The sequence below is a fragment of the Maylandia zebra genome, linkage group LG13, assembly GCF_041146795.1.
Source record: "Maylandia zebra isolate NMK-2024a linkage group LG13, Mzebra_GT3a, whole genome shotgun sequence".
NCBI lineage: Eukaryota > Metazoa > Chordata > Actinopteri > Cichliformes > Cichlidae > Maylandia > Maylandia zebra.
The window spans coordinates 19,590,047-19,607,546 of record NC_135179.1 but is presented as its reverse complement, the minus strand read 5'-3'; the positions used below and the strand labels follow the sequence as shown (position 1 = coordinate 19,607,546).

At 38.3% G+C, this 17,500-nt stretch overlaps 3 protein-coding genes across 3 annotated transcripts in view; 1 reads left to right on the top strand and 2 right to left on the bottom strand.

Annotated features, from left to right (window-relative positions):
- The first annotated feature begins 892 nt into the window (after positions 1 to 892).
- On the top strand, positions 893 to 1,402 carry sprn (shadow of prion protein). The gene is made up of 2 exons (XM_076891983.1): positions 893 to 1,262; positions 1,380 to 1,402. The coding sequence occupies exons 1-2, from the start codon at positions 893 to 895 to the stop codon at positions 1,400 to 1,402; spliced, it is 393 nt and encodes a 130-aa protein (XP_076748098.1).
- A 510-nt stretch (positions 1,403 to 1,912) lies between these two features.
- On the bottom strand, positions 1,913 to 7,796 carry mtg1 (mitochondrial ribosome-associated GTPase 1). Its single transcript, XM_004555892.6, has 11 exons — positions 7,541 to 7,796; positions 7,352 to 7,416; positions 6,133 to 6,237; positions 5,967 to 6,053; positions 5,806 to 5,862; positions 5,352 to 5,442; positions 5,198 to 5,259; positions 5,016 to 5,112; positions 4,809 to 4,890; positions 4,613 to 4,725; positions 1,913 to 2,784 (listed from the first exon to the last, which is right to left on the bottom strand). The coding sequence occupies exons 1-11, from the start codon at positions 7,713 to 7,715 to the stop codon at positions 2,687 to 2,689; spliced, it is 1,032 nt and encodes a 343-aa protein (XP_004555949.1). The 5' UTR covers positions 7,716 to 7,796; the 3' UTR covers positions 1,913 to 2,686.
- A 6,695-nt stretch (positions 7,797 to 14,491) lies between these two features.
- LOC101483098 (peroxisomal N(1)-acetyl-spermine/spermidine oxidase) overlaps positions 14,492 to 17,500 on the bottom strand; it is an 11,120-nt gene continuing 8,111 nt past the window's right edge. Inside the window, exons 2-10 of the mRNA XM_004555890.3 lie at positions 17,456 to 17,500; positions 16,823 to 16,953; positions 16,535 to 16,722; positions 16,171 to 16,346; positions 15,851 to 16,020; positions 15,586 to 15,671; positions 15,358 to 15,470; positions 15,075 to 15,229; positions 14,492 to 14,992 (exon numbers count right to left, since the gene is read on the bottom strand). The exon at positions 17,456 to 17,500 is cut by the window's right edge and continues 132 nt beyond it. Of these exons, the coding sequence (XP_004555947.1) occupies positions 14,840 to 14,992; positions 15,075 to 15,229; positions 15,358 to 15,470; positions 15,586 to 15,671; positions 15,851 to 16,020; positions 16,171 to 16,346; positions 16,535 to 16,722; positions 16,823 to 16,953; positions 17,456 to 17,500 (1,217 nt within the window). The 3' untranslated portion in view covers positions 14,492 to 14,839. The remainder of the gene's footprint in view (positions 14,993 to 15,074; positions 15,230 to 15,357; positions 15,471 to 15,585; positions 15,672 to 15,850; positions 16,021 to 16,170; positions 16,347 to 16,534; positions 16,723 to 16,822; positions 16,954 to 17,455) is intronic.

Genomic DNA, 17,500 nt, shown 5'->3' with positions numbered 1-17,500 from the left:
TGCCAGCAGCACTGGTACATTGCACAAAGTGGATGAAGTAATGAAGAAACTGTTTTTGTAATGGATACAGCCGGCTAACATTACGTTTCTGGAATGACCTTCCCAAAGCCTTGACCTCAACCCTTTTTTTGAAGTTTGCCAATTCTTCTAACAAGAGTGGTCAAATATGTAGCCATGATTATACCAGAATCTTGTTAATGGCTACCAAAAGCATCTGGTTGAGGTGCAACTTGCTAAGGTTTATTTAACAAAATATTAGTGGGTATGTATGCACATATTGTATGTATCATTTTGACCCTGTGTGGATGAAAGTAAATTCAAAATCAGCTAAAACTTGTGCACCCAATTCTTCATTTTTAACCTCCTAAGTCCCAAACTCTTCCATGGCATGCGTTTTTAATTTCTCTTTGATATTTGGGCTGATTGGGACCTGATGAATGTAAAACCAAAGTATTACCAGATTTATTTTCCCTTATTTTTGTTTCTAAGATAAATGAGAGCCACATATGAGGATATTCATTTAAAATTTCAATATAACAGTTGCAGTATAATGTTCGTGTAAGTGGATATCAGGCCCTTGTAGAGCAAGATTTAGTATTTTGGTCTAAATAACCCAAAATGTGATGTCCACATATGTGGACGCCAGGTCCTAGGAGGTTAAAGTCATGAAAGATGTATGCTGTATGATCACCGTGGTCTAGAAAAAGAGCAGCCCAAAGAAATCATTAAAAGACCCACATTACCATGATGACTGTATATGCAAACTTAAAACTATGCAAATTGACAAATACTTCCTATATATTTGCACAACAGACAAAATATTTTAAGTCTTATTTGACCACTGCATCAAAGGAAGGTTTAAGATGTGCCATCGTGTCCTCTTCCTGTACAGATGTCTGGGATGAACCAGGTGGTTGCAACATGCTGGACTTGCCTCCTGCTCTCTGCCTTCCTGTTTGAGCCCACGCTGTGTAAAGGCGGACGTGGAGGGTCCAGGGGCTCCTCTCGAGGGTCACCCTCCCGCAGCTCCACAGCAGGGACCTACAGGGGAGGAGGCGCTTACGGCGGGACCCGCTCTCGTTTCAGGGTGGCCGGCCGGACGTCACCGGTGAGGGTGGCAAGTGCAGCAGCAGCAGGGGCAGCAGTGGCGTTAACGGCAGATAAATGGTACGCATCTGCCTACCGACGCGGCAACACAGACAACTCGGAGGAAGAGCTGGATTACTACAACAGGACCAATTACTTTGATGCTCTAATGTCAGGTTCTACTCAAAATGGATCTTTTTTCTCTAAAGTAGTTTCTGTCATTATCACAATGTTTTCTCCTAAATATGGACTCTTGATGGACAGTATACTGTAGATATTTGGGTGATTTGTAGGATACATTTGTGATTGGATCTAGAACCGAAGTTCCATCCAGGTTATGATTATAATGCAGAGGACTGACTGGAACCTGCACGGGTAAGACCAGTTAGAGCGGCCACACAGGAGCAGAACAAAACAATGACAAAAGCATCACTGTACTGTACTTTTTACAGTTTTTCCAACCGGCAAACAACAGGCTGCGTTACCAGCTTAGTATTCATGGGGACATTTCACCTCTCAGACTTCATCTCTGCATATATAACAGAACTACTGTCAATTTCCACCCCTAAAGCTTAAATCTTGGTATTTCACTGAAGAACATATCAGCAAAATGGCAATGACTCTTCAGAGTCTAACCGAGCTGCTTTCTGCCAATTTTAACTACTGCCAAATTTAAAAAATATATACTTTTAATAATATGCACAAAATAAAAAGTGACCTGTACTGCAGCTCTGTACAAATGAGAGAATCTGTGTTTAAAAGCAGACCGGTGTATTAATATAAAGTTTGGACTTGCTGCAGTTCATTTAAAATATGGCAGTACAGATTATCAGCTACTTTATAACATTTATTAAGTTGAAAGGAACCTGGCACCAGCATTTTCTCACCCCTGAAATCAAACAGTATTAGTAATTTTTCTCTGAAATATGGACTTATTTATTTTACAGAGGAAAATACGTGTTTTTGTTCAGCTTCCAAACTCAACCAATGAAACACATTTCATTTCGTTCTTTATACAATAATTTAAATAACAGAATAAGTAAGAGTGCTGTGCTTTGGGACAGCTAGTTTTCCACAATCGTCTTCGCATTCTGAATAGTTCACTGTTTTCTAATAACACCTGAAATTCATCTGAGATCTGTGATCATGACATGGATGAGAGGCAAACCTACCGCTGCTCTCAAAAGCGACCGGTGTCTCTGGAAGGTTTTCACGGTGTTTACATCTTCCAAAAAAAAAAAAAAATTTATCTACCTACAAAAGACACTCAGGAGCAACAGACTGTTCCACATTTACAAGTGCACTCTATTATATGCTACACTGATGTACATAATAATTAAAGAGTTTGTTATCACTGTCTTTATGCCAATAAATATCCTGTTTACACCACCCTGGATATCTGTCTCATGTATCCTACAAGCAAAACTGAGAATGACTATTTAATAAATGTCTTTTATTTACAAGTCATGCAGGAGTCTGGTGACTTTTTGCATTATCCACAAGCCCAAAAAACTGCACCATGTCAGTGCAGACACAGACTAATATGCTCTTGAAGAAATCCAGAAACAGTTTTTAGTTATCGTCGGTAAAATGACTCGGGTCAGTCGAGCATTACTTGACCCAGCTCTCCTTTCCTGAAGGCTCTTATGAAATCATATGCTGCTGCTGTGTAGTTTGGTATTGTGATGGTAACATTTCCTGAAAGAGACAAGGAAAAAAAGGGATTGAACCGTTAAAAGAGAAAAGTGCAACAAACCATGAGGATTGCCCGTGAATTCAATTCAATTCAATTCAATTCAATTCAATTTTATTTATATAGCGCCAAATCACAACAAAAGTCGCCTCAAGGCGCTTCATAGATACAGAGAAAAACCCAACAATCATATGACCCCCTATGAGCAAGCACTTTGGCGACAGTGGGAAGGAAAAACTCCCTTTTAACAGGAAGAAACCTCCGGCAGAACCAGGCTCAGGGAGGGGCGGCCATCTGCTGCGACCGGTTGGGGTGAGAGAAGGAAGACAGGATAAAAGACATGCTGTGGAAGAGAGACAGAGGTTAATAACAGATATGATTCAATGCAGAGAGGTCTGTTAATACATAGTGAGTGAGAAAGGTGACTGGAAAGGAAAAACTCAATGCATCATGGGAATCCCCCGGCAGCCTACATCTATTGTAGCATAACTAAGGGTGGATTCAGGGTCACCTGGTCCAGCCCTAACTATATGCTTTAGCAAAAAGGAAAGTTTTAAGCCTAATCTTAAAAGTAGAGATAGTGTCTGTCTCCCGAATCCAAACTGGAAGCTGGTTCCACAGAAGAGGGGCCTGAAAACTGAAGGCTCTCCCTCCCATTCTACTTTTAAATACTCTAGGAACAACAAGAAGGCCTGCAGAGCGAGAGCGAAGTGCTCTAATAGGGTGATATGGTACTACAAGGTCATTAAGATAAGATGGGGCCTGATTATTTAAGACCTTGTATGTGAGGAGCAGGATTTTGAATTCAATTCTGGATTTAACAGGAAGCCAATGAAGGGAAGCCAAAACAGGAGAAATATGCTCTCTCTTTCTAGTCCCTGTCAGGACTCTTGCTGCAGCATTTTGGATTAGCTGAAGGCTTTTCAGCGAGTTTTTTGGACATCCTGATAATAATGAGTTACAGTAGTCCAGCCTGGAAGTAATAAATGCATGAACTAGTTTTTCAGCATCACTCTGAGACAGGATATTTCTAATTTTAGAGATGTTGCACAAATGGAAGAAAGCAGTCTTACATATTTGTTTAATATGTGCGTTGAAGGACATGTCCTGGTCAAAAATGACTCCAAGGCAAGTAGTTCAAAAAAGGTACTGCAGTAGGTTAAACTGCTGATTAAAGCAAATATATGATCATCCAGTCACTTGATGCATTTAAGCATGCAGACATGATCAAGACCACTTACCAAAGTTCAAACTGAGAATGAACATGGCCACACGGCCATCTCCAAGGTTTACAGAGAATGGCCAGAAAAAGGGAAAATAGTGAGTGGCAGTTCTTTGGGTGAAAATGCTTTTGTTGATGCCAGAGAAGAATGGTCAGGCTGCTTTGAGCTGACAGGAAGGCAGCAGTAACTCAAGGAATGTTGAACACACATCACATGAAATGTTGAAGCAGATGGGCTACAGTTGCAGAAGACCACGCGGTGACCCACAGTCTTCAGATCTTGACCCAGTAATAGTAACTAAGGAAATGGCCAGTTGCATATAAGCAGTCACTTTTATTTTTTAGGAATAGTAAGATTTTTTTCTTTACTTTACTTTTAAATATATATAAAAAATATCTATTTAAAGCTCCTGCCTGCAGACTTTTTTTTTTTTTTATCCCCATTTCAAGCCTTCATGCTAAACTACAAAGCTGCTTGCAACACAGACAAGGCAGTGGCATCAATTTTGTTCCCAGTCAAAAAGCAAATAAATAAAACCAAATCACTGATAAATAAATCATTAATTACACTGTACAGAGCAGTTGTATGCATAGGATGAGCAGTGTCTTACCCACTCCAGTAATCGCTTTGACCCGCTGAGTTTTTCCAAGTTTTACAGCAATGCGTTTGAGGACATGCTGGATGTCGTCACTAGGCTCTTGGAGATCATATTTGTCCACATAACTGCACACAAACACATCTTTACAGTAAACATTCAAGAGAAAGCTAAATAAAAAAAATAAAAAATGGAGAAAGAAAAATTCCACCTGAACTTTCCTAGCCTGTTCAGAGAATAGAGTAAGTAGTCAGCAATGATGTCTTCACCCACTAAATGGTCCAGTATAGTTCCTGGAGAAAAACAGATTTTCAAATCATTCTGTATAAACAAGAAATCCAACTATTTGGAAAAAAATAATTTTATCATATATACAAACTGACAATAATTATGTTAGGGAGAAAAAAAATCTGCATACCACATAAGGCCAGCTTCATGCCTGTTTCAACACTCTCAATTTTAGGAGGCAAGACTCCAGGTGTGTCTAACAGGTACATTATGGGTCGCTCACACACCTGAGGACAGCAGCAGTTATAAATACTGGATGGTTGATCAGACCATCAAAACACAAACAAAGGCAAACGCATTCTCCACACACACCTGAATTTTAGTTAGGACCGCTTTGGTTATTCCTGGTTCCCCACCTACTCGAGATGCACGACCTGAAATTAGTGTACATGTGCAACACTCGTTAATGAGGAGGTGAAAGTTATACTGAAATCTTCAAATCAATCCACAACTTTTCTGCATTTACCCTTTTTTAGATTTGTTCTTCTCAACGAGTTAATAAGAGACGACTTCCCAACATTGGGCACTCCAATCACCATCAGGCAGTAATTTGTAATCTGAAAGTTTAACACGTTAATGTGGTTGCATTTTAAATAAAATCAATGAAGTAGGAAAATGTAACATTCAAAGAAAACTAATTTCTTCAACATAGAAGACACTGGTGAGCAATTTGCTTCCATATTTGTAGCTTAAAGACTAAGATAGCCAATAAGGAGGGACGTGTCATTATTTAATAGGCAAAACTCACAGCATGGTGAGGATATGAGTGCAATTTCTATAGTTTTGTGGCACTTTTTCTGGACATACCTCATATCTTGTGCAAGAAATTGAATTTGAGGTTGTATAGAAGCAGTGAGGATATATGTTCTCTGCCACAGAGCACTAAAACAATATAGTTTAACCGTCCAGACTGAATGTACCTCCTCTCGGTTAAAGCGTGGTTTGCTTGCAATAATATCCATCACCTTTGGCACCAGCTAAAGAAAAGAAGACAGAATTAGTTTGCACATCTGTGCTCATAACTTTTGCAACTTTTTTAGCTGTGTAGGAAATGGCTGCAAACAGTAAAATGTTTTTCTACCTTTTTGATGTTGTGGTCTCTCTGCTTTAAGCAGTCTGTGAAGAGAACATGTGTCATCCCTTCTTTTTCTAGCTTCTTCAGGATTCTCTGCAGAGTAAATGTAGCTGTAGTACAGTAAAATGCTGCTGACATGCGACTCTGCCAAAGCTGCTGCAAGAATTTGTACCTGCTTGTTGGACAGATCAGCGAGGTCCATCTTGTTGAGAATTAGCAAATGTGGTTTGGCACTCAGTGTGTCCTGAAACACCGGGTTTCTTCCAGAGAATGGGATGTTTTTAAAGTTAAGGATTAACATCACAGGGCTCCCGCAGTTTTAAATTATCACCTGACCACATGCTATTTTTGAAATTCAGAACACACGTGGAGTACTTAGTAGAGGACTAGAAACACCTGTCTTGCTCAGGTGGTAAACAAGCTCTGAACTAAACTAAACCACTTTCTACATAATTTAGTTGTTATCTTGCCAAAATCTTGCATAGATAAATATATATTTTTTTAAAATCAGCTCATGTGCATCTCCCAGATCAGTTCACAGTGATGCACCTTCTATTTTCACAACTATGCACCATGTTTATTGGCATAATAGTGAAAACTCTCTGTCTCTCCTGTAGCTCTTTCTTTAAGTAAAGTTTAAAAGGTTACTCCGAATCACAAACCAATGTGCTTTTTTCTTTCCTGTTTTATTTTCCTGCCGTGCCTTAAAAAAGTCGCTTCTACAATGAAAATGTTAACATGGTGCATAGAGTACCTTTTGCACAAAATGTTCTTATTCTTAAGAGTTTCTCTTAAGGATTAAAAAGGGTGATAAAATCCATATACACTGTTAATGTTTATATCAATTTGCTCTTTTTTCTTATGTGACCTTGTCTGCTGTCCTTCAATATATTTAAGAAAATCAAAAATAGAAAAAAACTCACTACCTATATACACCATTTTTCCCCATTTCAAAGTCAAAGCTTAATTGTTGTCAAAGCTATGTTGCTATGTTGTCTATAAAATAATTTGTTTTTAAGAGTGTATAGATTATCTATACATATAATCATAACCCATCATATCCGCTGATGTTGCAGAGGTACTTTAGGTAGAGGTAAGGGCTTTTTATAAATAAAAATATTCAGGCTTAAAATTAAAATTACACCAATATAAAAGATTTTTCACCCTAAAAATATGCCAAAATCTCTCATCGATTATTAAGGTATTGGTTAACAAAATAACACGGAATAATGTCCAAATATCAACAATAAAAGCTATGACAGCTGGCATCATGCAGCACCCTCCAGAAAATACGGTTTTTATTGGAATTTTGATACAATTAAATACACCACTGTTTGTTTTTTATTTAAAAGATGATACTGTTTTATGGTGTAATATAATAAAAAGGATATTCTGGCATCGTGTATTTCTATGATGCAGTCCACACTCTTCAGGTTGGCTCTCATCTGTTTTAGTCCTACAAAGAACAAATTATTTCAGCAACTATGTGACCAAGAAATGACCTCGAACACCAGATTACCCGCATTTTCAAAAGCACCATAAACCACACTTTAGAGCCAATGTAAAGCCGAAGCTGTCACCTTTAGCCATGTGTCCGGGGAACCAGTGAGCCACTTCCCGTCCGCCAAAGTCGAAAACGGTTCTGAACTTGTCGACATGACGGAGTGCCTGGTACAGTTTCATGCTATTTACCCAAATATATATCCACCGTCCTTCATTTGCTTTAAGAGAACACTTACTTTGACTCAACTGCATGCACTAAACAGACATGTGTCTCACTGTTTACATCCCGACTCGAATCTGCCGTCAAGCTTTTTTTGTTCCGGTGTTGTGCCAAAAAGTGATTGTCTGCCAGAAACTGATTGCCGTCCGCGGGAGCGCGCGCAGCTGCTTAAAGCTGCAGCGCGCGGATTACTTGCGTTGCCAGCTACTTCCGTGCAACTGATATAACGTGGGGGGGGGGAAACCCAAACACATTTATGCCTTTGTTATTAGGCAAAGGTATGCATTTATGGAGCTTTAACGTTTCTTGTAACCGAATTATGACACTTATCAGAAGGTTGCTTTCAGTGTGTAGCGCAGTCACGAATGACTACACGCATCACGATGGAATAATTAATGCCTACAGGTTTAGTATGTCTACTCTCGTTGTTCATATTTGTTATAAGACTGTCGAATAGTAGTTAAAACAATAAAGACCTATTGTACCAGTATCACCATGACTCTTTCTTGTTTGTTCAGAATAACGACTGAGAACATGGCATTTTAGCGCTACCAAAAAGTGATTGTGGCCTATAACTTGTCACTGAAACAATATTTCTGCTTCAAACTTGTTGGATATATTCCAGAGGGGCTACATGTGATATATTATATCCCCAAAACTCTCCAAGAACTGCTGAATAACTTGTACAGGAACAATAAAACTGATAATATGCCATTTTCGACCTGCCAAAAAGTGATTGTGGACTATAACTTGTCACTGAAACAATATTTCTGCTTCAAACTTGGCGGATGTCATTCAGAAGGGTCATATGTCAAATATTACATCTCAAACAGTCCCTTAGAACTGCTGGATAACCTGTAAAGGAACATTAACATTGATAATATGCCATTTTCAGCCTGCCAAAAAGTGATTGTGGCCTATATCTTGTCACTGAAACAATGTTTCTGCTTCAAACTTGGTGGATGTCATTCAGAAGGGTCCTATGTGACATATTATATCTCAAACACTCTCCAAGAACTGCTGACAAACTTTTAAAATAACATTAATACCGATAATATGTCATTTTCAACCTGCCAAAAAGTGATTGTGGCCTATATCTTGTCAATGAAATACTATTTCTGCTTCAAACTTGCTGCATGTCATTCTGAAGGGTCCTATGTAACATATTATATCTCAATTAGTCCCTTAGAACTGCTGAATAACCATTAAGGGAACGATAAAACTGATAATATGCAATTTCCAACCTGCCAAAAAGTGATTGCCGCCTATATCTTGTCACTGAAAAAATGTTTCTGCTTCAAAATTGTTGGGTATCATCCAAAAGGGTTACATGTGACACATTATATCTCAAACAGTCTCTAAGGACTGTTGAATAACTATTAAAGGATCATTAATACCCATAATATGCCATTTTCGACCTGCCAAAAAGTGATTGTAGACTATAACTTGTCACTGAAACAATATTTCTGCTTCAAACTTGTTGGGTATCATCCAAAAGGATGATATGTGGCACAGCATATCCCAAACAGTCTCTAAGAAATGCTGAATAACTTTTAAAGGATCATTAATACCCATAATATGCCATTTTCAACCTGTTCAATTTGTTTATTAATTCATTAATTTATGTTCGTGTTGCTGTGTGTGTTTCTGTGTTGTTCACAACATTAGAGTTCAGCTTTGATTGCAATTTGTTTGTAGGATGATTCAATTATTTTGTGTTTCCTAACATGTTAGTATAGTTACTGTATGCAAAGAATTAATATATATGTTGTTCCATGGTTTACTGGTGTTGAGCTTCTGCTATACCCCCTGTTTCTGGTCTATTTGTTAGTTTAGTTTAACTGGTGGTTTCTTCTTTAATTGGATGTAATTGTTATTTGTTTTTGGTTTTCGTTTCAATTAATAAGTGCTGTATTGGAATGACATTTTTATTACCGTTTGTTTTGTCTTTCCTATTACTTGGTGTTCCTAATGTGTTTAAGCAGATCTCCTCCCACCTGTTTCCATTTGGCCATTATCCTTTTTTTGTATTATTTTTGAATTACAACATTTTTTAAATTTGACGTTTTATGCACAGATTGAAAATGACATATTATCGGTATTAATGTTCTTTTAAAAGTTATTCAGCAGTTCTTGGAGAGTGTTTGGGATATAATATATCATATGTAACCCTTCTGGATCGTATCCAACAAGTTTGAAGCAGAAATATTGTTTCAGTGACAAGTTATAGTCCACAATCACTTTTTGGCAGCTTGAAAATGGCATATTATGTGTTATTGTTCTTGTACAAGTTATTCAGCAGTTCTAAGGGACTCTTTGAGATATAATATTTGACATATGACCCATCTGAATGACATGCAGCAAGTTTGAAGCAGAAATAGTATTTCAGTGACAAGATATAGGCGGCAATCACTTTTTGGCAGGCTGAAAATGGCATCCTTTAAAAGTTATTCAGCATTTCTTAGAGACTGTTTGGGATATGCTGTGCCACATATCATCCTTTTGGATGATACCCAACAAGTTTGAAGCAGAAATATTGTTTCAGTGACAAGTTATAGGCAGCAATCACTTTTTGGCAGGCTGAAAATGGCATATTATCAATGTTAATGTTCCTTTAAAAGTTATTCAGCATTTCTTAGAGACTGTTTGGGATATGATGTGCCACATATCATCCCTTTGGATGATACCCAACAAGTTTGAAGCAGAAATATTGTTTCAGTGACAAGATATAGGCCACAATCACTTTTTGGTAGGTTGAAAATTGCATATTGTCAGTTTTATTGTTCCCTTAATGGTAATTTAGCAGTTCTGAGGGACTGTTTGAGATGTAATATTTGACATATGACCCTTCTGAATGACATCCACCAAGTTTGAAGCAGAAATAGTATTTCAGTGACAAGTTATAGTCTACAATCACTTTTTGGCAGGTCGAAAATGGCATATTATGGGTATTAATGATCCTTTAATAGTTATTCAACAGTCCTTAGAGACTGTTTGAGATATAATGTGTCACATGTAACCCTTTTGGATGATACCCAACAAGTTTGATGCAGAAATATTGTTTCAGTGACAAGATATAGTCCACAATCACTTTTTGGCAGGTTGAAAATAACATATTATCGGTATTAATGTTCTTTTAAAAGTTATTCAGCAGTTCTTGGAGAGTGTTTGGGACATAATATATATCACATGTAACCCTTCTGGATGATATCCAACAATTTTGAAAAAAACTACGATGACCTGGATGACTGAGAACCTTCACAGACAGGTTGGAAATTGCATATTATCAGTTTTATTGTTCCCTTAATGGTTATTCAGCAGTTCTAAGGGACTGTTTGAGATATAATATGTTACATAGGACCCTTCAGAATGACATGCAGCAAGTTTGAAGCAGAAATAGTATTTCATTGACAAGATATAGGCCACAATCACTTTTTGGCAGGTTGAAAATGACATATTATCGGTATTAATGTTATTTTAAAAGTTTTTCAGCAGTTCTTGGAGAGTGTTTGAGATATAATATGTCACATAGGACCCTTCTGAATGACATCCACCAAGTTTGAAGCAGAAACATTGTTTCAGTGACAAGATATAGGCCACAATCACTTTTTGGCAGGCTGAAAATGGCATATTATCAATGTTAATGTTCCTTTACAGGTTATTCAGCATTTCTAAGGGACTGTTTGAGATGTAATATTTGACATATGACCCTTCTGAATGACATCCGCCAAGTTTGAAGCAGAAATATTGTTTCAGTGACAAGTTATAGTCCACAATCACTTTTTGGCAGGTTGAAAATGGCATATTATCAGTTTTATTGTTCCTGTACAAGTTATTCAGCAGTTCTTGGAGAGTTTTTGGGATATAATATATCACATGTAACCCCTCTGGAATATATACAACAAGTTTGAAGCCGAAATATTGTTTCAGTGACAAGTTATAGGCCACAATCACTTTTTGGTAGCGCTAAAATGCCATGTTCTCAGTCGTTATTCTGAACAAACAAGAAAGAGTCATGGTGATACTGGCACAATAGGTCTTTATTGTTTTAACTACTATTCGACAGTCTTATAACAAATATGAACAACAAGAGTAGACATACTAAACCTGTAGGCATTAATTATTCCATCGTGATGCGTGTAGTCATTCGTGACTGCGCTACACACTGAAAGCAACCTTCTGATAAGCGTCATAATTCGGTTACAAGAAACGTTAAAGCTCCATAAATGCATACCTTTGCCTAATAACAAAGGCATAAATGTGTTTGGGTTTTTTCCCCCCACGTTGTATCAGTTGCACGGAAGTAGCTGGCAACGCAAGTAATCCGGGCGCTGCGGCTTTAAGCAGCTGCGCGCGCTCCCGCGGACGGCAATCAGTTTCTGGCAGACACACCGGCATGAAGACGACTTCTTCTACTTTTTTCAGGTTCGTATAAGTTGCTACCGCCCCCTGCAGGAACACCTGAGCTGGGCAGAAAATCTTCCGTGTCATTGAATAAAAACTGATGACGGTGTCAAAGATGGTGGTAGGGAGATTATTTCAAGGGGAAGCCTTTAAAAACCCTATTTTGGTACAGACTTTTAGGCTATATTTCATTCTCCCAACAAATCACATATCCACGTTTATATACAATTTCTTTATAAAATTTTGCAAGTTTACGCACCTTAACAATATTCTTAGTATTAAACAACTTCTCCATCTTATAAACATTTGGTCTCAACCTAAAATACACAGGCAGACATGTTTGTTTTTGCAACTTAAAATGACTAAATTCAAACAAGTAATGAGAGTCATCTCCAAGTTTCCCTAATCTACAAAGTCCACATAAACATTTGGTACATATAACTCCATACAATCTACCCATAATGACTGGGAACACCGCATCTAAACCTTTTCCAGATGTAGCCGGGTGGAAGTTCGATATTATGGGACATGCCACTGGATGGCACTGTTTTTCTTTTGGGGTACCTCTGAGAGCGGAAGGGATCATGGGGATCTACGGAGACATGCACGAGTGCTAGCTTGCATTGGTGTTATGTGGGTGTGCAATGCCTTTTTTCGCTGCGTGATCTGTTTTGAACGCAAAGTGTGCAACAGTTAAGGCACCAGTAGTAGCTGCCACCAACTTCGCCGTTCGTCTCAGAGGGATCCATATTCCGTTTTCTGCTGGATTAATGCACTGAGAAGCCACTACAGTTATTTTTGCACTGCTAAGTTTTGTTTTATTTATGTTTGGGTTTATATCAGACACGAAATGACGCTAGATGTCCTTGAGTTCCAGATGCTGATAAAGTTGGGGAAATAACCTGCAGTAGCAGTGGGTTACCAGAGCACAAAGCTGTTACTGGATAGGAGCTGTCTGTAACAATTTTATTTCTTTATTTTTACAACCTTGTTATTTTCTTCTGAGCACTTACTTTATCATTCAGATTAAAAGAACCCCAAAGATAATCTGTGTTCTGGGCTGGTTAATTTAGCCAGGCTACACAGATAACACAAAATAGAAACTACACAAATTTTATTCCAGTTTGATCTCTTGTTGAAATATTCTGTAATTTATTGGAAAAAATTGGAATTCCAAAATTATTAAACATTTTGGAATTCCAATTTTGTCTCAGAATATCAGATATACTCATCTCAGTAAGTGGTCTTATAGCTATCATTCACCACTCTGGTATGTTCTCATAAATAATAAAATCCTGTATATTGAAATGCTTGCTTTAAGATTCAATTAATGAAATGTCTTCATGGTCCCACGCCTCTGGTAAGAGCAACTGGTTAAATAACTGTAACTGAGTTTCAACAGATAATCCCAGATCTCTAGCTTTAGTTAACAAACTATAGAGCTTTCCAAATCTGCCCCAGTTGACTTAATAGCCCTTTCAAGTGGTTATTGTAATTAAATGTGACACCAAGATAAGCATAACGATCCACTGCTTGTAATACAGAAATTCCAAATTTGAAGTCATGGAATTTTCTTACTTTACCTCTTTCAAAAACTTTACTTTTATTAGAATTTACACTTAGTTTCCAGTCAACACAATATCTTTCTACTGCATTTAAAGTCTTCTTCTTCTTATGATGAAGCCTTTATTTGCCACTTGCAGTTGCCTGCAGTGAAATTACACAAACATCACATTGGGGAGACGAGTCAGAACAGGTATACAGGCTTCTATAGCTTTGTCTCTGAGTCTGACAATACTACAGTGTCATCTGCATACGTAAGAACAATAAGTCTTATACAGACCTCAGCATCATCATCACTCATTTTGCAGTCATTATAATACCTATTCATTGTATACTCAAAATCATTTAAAAAGATTGCAAAGAGGTGATACATTTTCACCCCGTTGAACCCCTATATTACAATCAACAAACTTTTTTAGAATTTATTTTTTAAGATTTGACTGGTGATCTGAAACGGTATTGGATGATGAGACTTAGAAGGACTTTGATGATTCTAAAGGCAGAAAATCTTAAATAAAAAGTTAAAGTATATTATACTTTACAAATTAGCAGCCGGTGAAGATGCATTACTGCTGCTCTAGAGCTCTTCATGGACAAGCCCCAGCCTACCTCAGTGAACCTTTAAATCCATACATCCTCAGCAGATCCTTGAGGCCCCAAACTCTCCTCTGTGCCTGAGATCTGTGGACTCTGTGAGCGTGCTTAAAAAACAGCTAAAAAGTCATATTTTAAAGCTGTTCTAGCATTTTTGAGGTGAAGGACCTTGTAATATTTGCCTTAAAATGCATCATGTCAGGAGATGTGCTTAGTTCCTAAAAATTACATTCACAAAAAGCCGATCCACTAGAAAATACAGTTTATTCATAGTTAATTAAAATCAGTCCAAACGCAACAATTCGAGTTTGCAAAAGGAAAGTTCAGTCAGTTATCGTCAGTCCTCAAATGACAAATTTGCACAGTCAGTATTAACAACCATTATTCATGTCAACACATCATTATTCTACACACTGTGTGTGTTGCCTGTACTGGTTGAAAGTACCAGTGAGGCCCATTAAACATCCTCAAGTTAGCAGCAAGCCTTCATATTCACTCTGATTTTCATTGTTTAAAAATAATGTAACACATCAAAAGTGAAGTACATTTTTATATTATAGTAAATTTGAGCTTTTTAGTGGCAAAGAGCAATTTTTTAAAACTTTGACTTTGGAAACTCAGAAGGAGTAATGAGTGAGTAGTGCGAGATAAGTCTATCAGCTTCTCTCCACCCGGTGAGAACAGCTCCATGGACGGTTGAGAAGTAGCAGTGATGAGTTGCCTCTCCAGCGAACAACACCTGCAGGGGCTGAAAGAGGCAAATTAGAAAGAAGTGTTAGACCTTTAATGATGTTTCTGGTGGTTTGAGTGTGAACATAATATGTAGCTACTTGTGATTTTGATCCTTTTGGTGGAAGGGGCTCCATCAAGTTGTCCAGGTCCTGCTCTGAACAGCCTTTTCCAAGATTACTGTAGGATCCACACGTCCACGGATCGTGAAACCACTGGGAGCGCAGGATTCTCCTTGGAGTGATGATGGGGTTCCCTAAACATGCAAAAAAACAAACAAACCCCAAAACATATCTTTCTAAAATGACTTTTGTAAGTCCTTGTGAAACTAATGACACTGGAATATCTGGCATTTCTCACTACTTATGATCTGTCTGGACTCACCTGTAAACCTGCGAATAAGTTGTGTGATGGCATCTGTGACCTGCTGTTCAGACAGTGTTTCCATGTACTCTGACTCATGTCCAGAAATCCAGCCACAGAGAAGGTGACCGTGCCTGAAGATTAAACCACACACAGAACTGCACTGTTAATGTACGAATTGGCATGTTTTTACCACTCAGTGCAAATCTAAAATGCTGGGCAAGCATTAGCATTTTGTGAGCAGTTGACCTTTCAGTGGGTTTGAGTACAGTGAAGCCAAACAACTTCTTTATCCAGGATGTTTGCACATCTGGCACCTGGTCCACCACAGCATCCTGAAGTATGAAAAGGGATTAAACAGACATTCAAGCGTTAGCAAAGAATCTAACAACCAGCATAAACCTACAAACATTTTGAAACAGAGATATGAGCTGATGTACTCCTGTTTAAGATCCAACACAGCATGCACAGTATCTTTATTTAGGTGGCTGAGTATGCCTTTATGAAATCTCACCTCATCATCCCACACGAAGAAGATGACCTCACAGTCAGCATCCCACCACGGTGAATCAAACTCCACAAATATTTTATTGTTTGTCCCAAAACCCAGCCTCTGGACGGAGAGCAGCTTGTGCAGAGGGAGAGGAGGATGGAACAAGGTTGAGTGGTGCTTCTTCAAGTATCCTGACAAAAAGACAACAACTTTAAATTCACTGAGCCTCAATGTGGAAGTACTTGTTTTTGTGACCCTATGTGAATAAGGGAGCATGTATTAAGTAATAAAACCTTCATACACTGAGGTATAAATCAGCATTTTATGCGTGTGAAACTTACCAAGTGGCACGGTGACTATAACGTGATCAGCAACGAGCTTTTGGCCATCACACTCAATCATCACGGGCTCTGCGCTCTTTGCGCTGTTCCAGTTGACACAGCGCACAGGCTTATTGTAGGTCACTAAACCAGCAGGGAGCTCTTCTATCAAGTTCTGGGTTAGACCTTCATAGCCACTGTACAAACAAAGGACATAACTATTAAGTCATATGTGCTGCAACAATTTACTGAATTAAATTAAAAATTGCATTACAGGCTGACTAATCTACTAAGACAATAATTAACACTGAGTATTTGCTTGTTTGCCCTAACAAAATAAATGGTTGTTTTTGCACAGTGTAAATGCAGAGTCAGGAGTACGAACCCTGGGAATGTACAGTCCAGTCCAGGTAGAGTCTTGTATAGGCCAAAGGCCCCCATGCTGACCTCATCCATGCTGTGAGTCCCATTGACACAGCACTCGACTTTCAACATGTTACTGATCACACAGAGTCGCAGAGATCTGGTGGCTTCATCAACATCTTTCCATTTCTCTGCTGCGTGCTGTTGCACCTACACCAGATAACAAGCAAAGAAAAACACCCACAATCCATGTGAGAATCTAGATGCCACTAATGATTTGCTGTGGATAAAAACACAGCCAGAAATTTACCTGTGCCCGTAAGAAATCACCCACACTGGGCCAGGGTTCTCCTCTTTGACTCTGAAAATCGGAACTTTCATTTATCAGCTCCAAAAACAATTTCTGAGCAGGTAAGATGTCCTCAGCGTTCAGCTCCCGACCTGCAGATGTTACACAAGAACACTGGTCAGGAAAATCTAGACTTCTCTACATTTTTTTAACCTCTCCTCCAGTTCAGAGCTCTTCTTGAAGGCTGGTTTCACACTTTATCTTCCCATTCAATAAAGATGACCAAGACAGATTTAGTATGCTCTGAATCTTTTAAATCAATTTAAAATCCATTTGTTCCATGAAGTCATCCTCATAAAATGAAGGGAATTCTCTACTCCTCATGGACTTTTTCACTCTTTAACTATATCACCTCTTGATGGCAGAGCTCAGTGGCTGTTGGCCACACCATTCACACTGTTAAGACACCAGCATGCAAACAATGATGATTTACAGCCTCTGCCTTTTCCTTGTCTATTTGCATTAATACTTTGCATTTGGTTGACGTACCTTCCCTGCCCCAGTAATTAGGTTATGTGTAAGACTAATCAAAATATTACTAATCTAAAAAAACAATCAAACCAACAAATACACTTTATAAAAACATCCTTGAACCTGAACTGCTGAAGAATCTGGGAACCCAAGGAAGATGGCCTCTGA

Coding starts and splice junctions, on each gene's coding strand:
- sprn (XM_076891983.1), top strand. CDS start 893: ATGTCTGGGATGAACCAGGTGGTTGCAACATGCTGGACTTGCCTCCTG. Junction 1,263..1,379: donor CTTTGATGCTCTAATGTCAG/GTTCTACTCAAA, acceptor GGTGATTTGTAG/GATACATTTGTGATTGGATC.
- mtg1 (XM_004555892.6), bottom strand. CDS start 7,715: ATGCAGTTGAGTCAAAGTAAGTGTTCTCTTAAAGCAAATGAAGGACGG. Junction 5,443..5,805: donor CACGCTTTAACCGAGAGGAG/GTACATTCAGTC, acceptor TTAAACTTTCAG/ATTACAAATTACTGCCTGAT. Junction 4,726..4,808: donor AACAGGCTAGGAAAGTTCAG/GTGGAATTTTTC, acceptor GTTTGTGTGCAG/TTATGTGGACAAATATGATC.